This window comes from Manacus vitellinus, unplaced genomic scaffold (assembly GCF_001715985.3).
Source record: "Manacus vitellinus isolate BGI_N305 unplaced genomic scaffold, ASM171598v3 scaffold_46_pilon, whole genome shotgun sequence".
Classification (NCBI taxonomy): Eukaryota; Metazoa; Chordata; class Aves; order Passeriformes; family Pipridae; genus Manacus; species Manacus vitellinus.
Genome location: NW_021940578.1, coordinates 434,700 through 440,149, shown reverse-complemented (window position 1 = coordinate 440,149; position 5,450 = coordinate 434,700). Strand labels below are relative to the sequence as shown.

Below are 5,450 nucleotides of genomic sequence, written 5' to 3'. Positions count from 1 at the left end.
GTCCCTCGGCCCCTCCAATGCCCTGTGCCCCCACTCTTGCACTGCTCCATCCTGGCCAGCCCACCCTTCCGAGCCCAGCTCCTGGTTGAGGGATGCCCCACAGCTGCTTGCTGTCCCCAGCCCCACATACACTCCCTTCCTGGAGGTGCTTGGGTCCCTGGTGCCCACAGTCATTCTGCTTCCTCCTGCAGGACACAGACAACTCCGGTGCCACCATCCTGCACCTGGCAGCCCGCTTCGGTCACCATGAGGTGATCGACTGGCTCCTCCGCTTCGGAGGCAGTGACCCCATGGCAGCCACCAACACAGGAGCACTGCCCGTCCACTACGCCGCGGCCAAAGGGGATTTCCCTTCCCTGCGACTCCTCTTGGGACACTGCCCCAGGTAACAGCCCCCACTGCTGCTAGTAAGAAGGGCTCTGCCGGAGGCTTGGCACTCACCTTCAGGAGAGGGGCTAGTGGGAGACTGGGGTACCCACTGCTGCCCCATTCCTCCCTCCAGCCGCTGGGCAGGGTGCCAGCACTGGGGATGAATGCTGCAGCCACCCACATCCTCCAGCTCCAAGGGCAATGTGGCCGAGTTATCAGGCCGGGCAGTCAGCTGCACCTTCTTTATGGCCCAGAAAGAAAGGGTGAGGAGGACAGCTGCGAGTGCTGGCAGAAATATTGCCACCGGCCACTGAGTCGGCTTCTGGGCTCCTGGTGCAGGGCGAATAACACAGCCGTAACTTTGTCTGCCTGCCTGTTATGTAAATGGATTTACGGCTTACCGCCGAGGAGAAGGGCTTGCTCCTGCGCACAAAGACAACCTTCCACATGCCCACGGCCACGGGCGTTGCTGGACGTGACAGCCTCACTCAGACGGCTTCATTACGGCAACATCTCTGCTTTGGCTCCTGAGCAGTACCTGGAGCCAAGCTGGTCCTCCAGGCTATGTGGCACAGCAGCCCATTGGGCCTGTGGTGCCAGGCCTTTCTACGAGGCTGCAGGAGGTGATTAGGTGGCCCCTAATCCGATTTCCTGCAGTGGGCAGAGGCCACTAGAAATAACCCACAGACCTGGCCAAAGTGGAGCCGGGGGGATGCGCTGTTGCTCCATGCTGTCCCTGGCAGGCTCCAGGACTGCAGATGAAAGGGGTTGCACAGCTTCCCCACATCCGGGGTGCTCCAGAGGCAGCAGAGCTGAACCAGGGTTCAGCACCCCTCTGTCCCTGGGGACCCCAGACTCCCTCATCCCTTCCAGGCAGGGCCACAGAGCCCATCGAGGGATCCCTACATCCCATGGCACTCACTGGCCAGAGCTGCCCCAGCCCCAGCCCTGGCTCTTTATCCCCTTGCCCCAGGTGTGCCAGCTTAGCCCTGAGCACCTCTGGGATTAACTCTTGCAGCCCCAGCCCAGCCCCAACCCAGCCAATGCTCCCGCTCGGTGCCCGCTGTGTCAGCCCCGGTGTGGCGCAGTGCTGGCGTTGGCTTTCACACTTCTTGTCAGGGTTCCTTCATTGCTGTCACCGCCTTCCCCCTGAATTATTTAGGGCTGGCCCTGCTCCCTGTGCCTGCCCAGAGGCTCCATTACAGCTGCGAAATTCAATCCCCAGTGCTGCCGCAGGATGCTGGCGCTCCCAGCCCACCTTCACACCAGCCCAGAGGGTCTCTGGCAGCCGGTGGCCCAGCATGGGGTCTCAGCCATCTGGCAAAGCAGTTTACTGGTGCTGCCCAATTGGCTTAACCCCTTCCCAATTAGTGGGAAAAGCCAATCAGGGACTGACTATGTGCCTGTGCTCCCACTGTCCCCTGCACCCCAGACTGCCACCACCCCAGCCTCATCCCCAGCCCCTGCTTGGGGAGAACCCAGCGCTGTGCCAGCCCAGCACTACTGAACTGTGGCATGGCACAGCATGGCATGGCATGGCACAGCACAGTGGGAAGGTAGTGCTGGCCACAGCCTGTCTCACAGTTACAGGGATCAATTATTAAGGGCCTGCGATCGTTGTGATAACAGACCAGAGTATTTATTGCTCTTCCTTTTTTAAATATTCAACAGGTTTTTTTATGGAGCACTTAATAAAACAGTTTCCTGCAGGGTGGGGAGGCAGGATATAGGATGTGGGATGTAGATGCAGAATATGGGGCCATGGGATGTGGGGTAAAGGATGTGGGATGTGGGAGTCAGGCTGTGCAATTTGGGCTGTGCAGTTTGGGACGAGGGACTGCCAAGGCAGTGGGACTGCCAGGGGGCAGCAGGGCTGGGCAGCACCGTAGTGCAGGTTGGCCTTTCCCCACCAGCTCCATGGCCGGTGCTGCCTAAGCTGCTTACTTTAAAATACGACTAAATTGCAGTGTCCAAAAACAGCCGGAGGAAGGAGCCTGAGTGCCCAGACCAAGACGGGGGCTACCCCGCTGTACCTCGCCTGCCAGGAAGGCCACCTGGAGATCATCCAGTACCTGGTGCAGGACTGTGGGGCTGACCCCCACGCGCGCGCCCATGATGGCATGACCCCACTGCACGCCGCTGCCCAGATGGGCCACAACACTGTCATCGTGTGGCTGGTAAGCGCTGCCGGGGCACGGCACGGTGGCACGTTGTGGTGGCACGGCATGGGGCTCACCGCACAAGCGCTCAGTCCACCTGCCCACACAGATGAGCTTCACAACGGTGAGTCTGTCGGAGCGGGACGCTGAGGGGGCCACAGCCATGCACTTTGCTGCCAGCCGTGGCCATGCCAAGGTGCTGAGCTGGCTGCTGCTGCACGGCGGGGAGATCACCACGGACGGCTGGGGCGGCACGCCACTGCACGATGCCGCCGAGAACGGCGAGCTGGAGGTGGGTGCTGGTGGCCAGTGGGATGTCAGGGCAAGGGGGGCTTCCCTCCAGCCCTGTCATGCTCCCCCACTCTCCCCAGTGCTGCCAGATCCTGGTGGTGAATGGTGCCGACCTCAGCATCCGTGACCAGGATGGCTACACGGCGGCCGACCTCGCCGACTACAATGGCCACAGCCACTGCGCCCAGTACCTGCGCACCGTGGAGAACATGGTATGGCAGCACCCAGGGCCGAGTGTGTGGGAAGCACACAGGGAGCACACAGGGCCCTGCTGCCCCCGCCCTGCTGCCTGACCCCATGGCTGTGCCAGCAGAGCGTGGAGCACCGCGTGCTGTCGAGAGACCCCTCAGCAGATGGGGAGTGCCGGCAGCCTGACTCGGGCATGTCATCGCCCAATACCACAGCATCGGTGCCCCAGGCGCGCTTCGAGGTGGGCTCCCCTGCCAGCACCTCTCCACTACACTCCTGCCACACAGCCAAGTCCCCAGCACCGGGAGAAGAGGGGCGGCCCCCCCGGGGCCCTGCCCGCCCGTGAGTGCGGGCCGGAGGGCGCGGGGCGGGGGGCAATGGACCACCCCCCCTACCCCTGCCCTGTGGCAGGGGTGCCTGACCGGCGGCTGCGGACCATGCCAGGCCGTACATGGACATGCTGGACCCTGAAGACGCGGCCGCGGGGCCGGGGCCCAGCAGCGAGGGCCCCCCCGCCGCCGCACCCCTTGCCCTTCCCCCCACCACCCTCCCCACCCCAACCACTCGCCACCCCCCAACCACCTCCCTGGCTACCCTGACTGCACCCCCACGCCCCCCACACTGCTGACATCTATGTGCGGGCCAAGAACAACCTGCGGCACGTGGAGAGCCAGGCGCTGCGCCGAGAGGTACGGCCCCATGCACGGTGTCCCCTGCACCGTGTCCCATGCACAGCTCTCTGGGGGGGACATGCCACCAGGCACCCATCCTCTCCGAGGAGCTGCTGCCTGCACTGGGAGGGGACAGTCTCAGCTAAAGGCTACATACCTGCAACACTAACACTGGGGGGCCTGGGGTGCAACCAGCAGCAAGGGAGCCAGCGATGTTTTGGTGGCTCCGTGGCACTGGGCAGCCCCATTCAAACACTGTGCTGGCTGGAGCACCTGGCAGCACCGTGCCATGGCAGCCGCACCCATGCAGCCCTGGCAGTGCCACCAGCACCACGCCGAGCTGGGCGTGGGCAGAGGCACAGGCGGTAACCCGAGCGGCCGGCTCCGGTGTCACCCGCGCCACAGGTGTCGGGTGGCACAGCCAGTGCTGCCAGCAGCTGAGAAGGCTCAGCCAGGCGTGCACAGGTAAGAGGGGTGCAGCCCCCCGTGGCGGGCTGGGGGTCACAGGGATGCAGTAGGTTCAGGGTTGCTCTGACCCCCTACCATGGTTCTCACCACCCCACTGGGGACGAGATTCCTGGGCATGGCCATGGCCCCATGGCCAGGGCACTGGCAAAGCCCAGCAGCACAGGGGATGGGGCATATGGGGTGGGGGGCTCGGTGGAGCAGTGTGTGCCATGTGCATGGGGGACTTGGGATTTCATAGTGCTCGCTGTGCACAGCCCTGGCTCCTTAGCACTTACCAGGGTAATGGGCTGTCCTGGGGAGCTGCAGGCGTGTGCCAGAGCAGTGCCAGAGCCGTGTGGGTTCTCCATGCAGTGGGGCTGGATGGCACGGACCCTTGCGCTAGACCGGGGCTGGGGCTGCTGGAGTGGGAGCTGGGCTTGGCACAGCGCCCACAGCAGCCGGAGCAGGAAACACCAAGCTGGCACTTGTTGACTTAGCTGGGGCTGGCAGCGGCAGCAAGCACCTGGGCTCACCGTGAAAGTGCCATGGGTGGAGGTGGCTCATGGGGAAATGTAGATAGTGGGGCCCCCAGCAAGGGGAGCTGTGACACCCCAAAGTCAGGAAACAGGCACAGCCCCCTGCAGTGCCGGCACTCGGCAGCAGCACGACCAGAAAAGCTGCTGTGGAATGCACCGGGGTGAGCCGAGGCTGCATTGCCTGAGAGCCCTGTTCAGAGGGAAGTTTGGAAACGGGCCCCAGCCCCGCGCGGGATAAGCTCCCGGTAATCCGCGGGGCTGAGGCTCGGCACTCCTGTTCCCAGGGGGTTATCCCAGGGGAGGCTCAGCCAGGATTCTGGGCACAGGCTAAGGGGTCACAGTGCCAGGCACTGATGCCACACACTGTCACTCTGGCATGCAGCCCCGGTACAGCCGTGTGCAGAGCAGACCCTGGGCACGCACCTGCCATCCCCACCAGCCCCGCATCTGCCCCCCAGCCACTGCTGGCACAGCCCTGCTCCACCACGGCTCTGCCCCATGGTCACAGCCAGGCACAGTAGTACTGAGGTGTGCTCCCCGTTGCAGCTGGCATCGCGTGACACCAGTCCCGAGGGTCTGCGCAGGGCTGACTCCAGCAGGCGATCGAGGAATTTCGGCAAACAGCCGAGCACCGGTGACTACTACAAGCACCTGGGGCACGTCGCGGCTGAGCAGCCCGGCCCCCGTCGAATGGCGCACAGCGAAGAGGTGAGCCCTGTGCCACGAGCCCGTGCACGGCTCACTGGCACCGGCACCACGCGACGCCTGCCTCTGCTTTCTCCCAGGCA

General features: G+C 64.0%; 2 protein-coding genes across 2 annotated transcripts in view; one reads left to right on the top strand and one right to left on the bottom strand.

The window, feature by feature from the left end:
* The window catches only part of ACOT7 (acyl-CoA thioesterase 7), an 8,220-nt gene extending 8,046 nt beyond the window's left edge, over window positions 1-174 (bottom strand). The window contains 1 exon segment of the mRNA XM_008928667.4: window positions 127-174. Coding sequence (XP_008926915.4) covers window positions 127-174 — 48 coding nt within the window.
* A 2-nt stretch (window positions 175-176) lies between these two features.
* ESPN (espin) overlaps window positions 177-5,450 on the top strand; it is a gene marked incomplete at its 5' end in the record, with an annotated part of 10,194 nt that continues 4,920 nt past the window's right edge. The window contains 8 exon segments of the mRNA XM_029962364.1: window positions 177-385; window positions 2,360-2,546; window positions 2,638-2,820; window positions 2,900-3,031; window positions 3,133-3,350; window positions 3,420-3,480; window positions 3,482-3,697; window positions 5,209-5,425. Of these exon segments, the coding sequence (XP_029818224.1) occupies window positions 177-385; window positions 2,360-2,546; window positions 2,638-2,820; window positions 2,900-3,031; window positions 3,133-3,350; window positions 3,420-3,480; window positions 3,482-3,697; window positions 5,209-5,425 (1,423 nt within the window).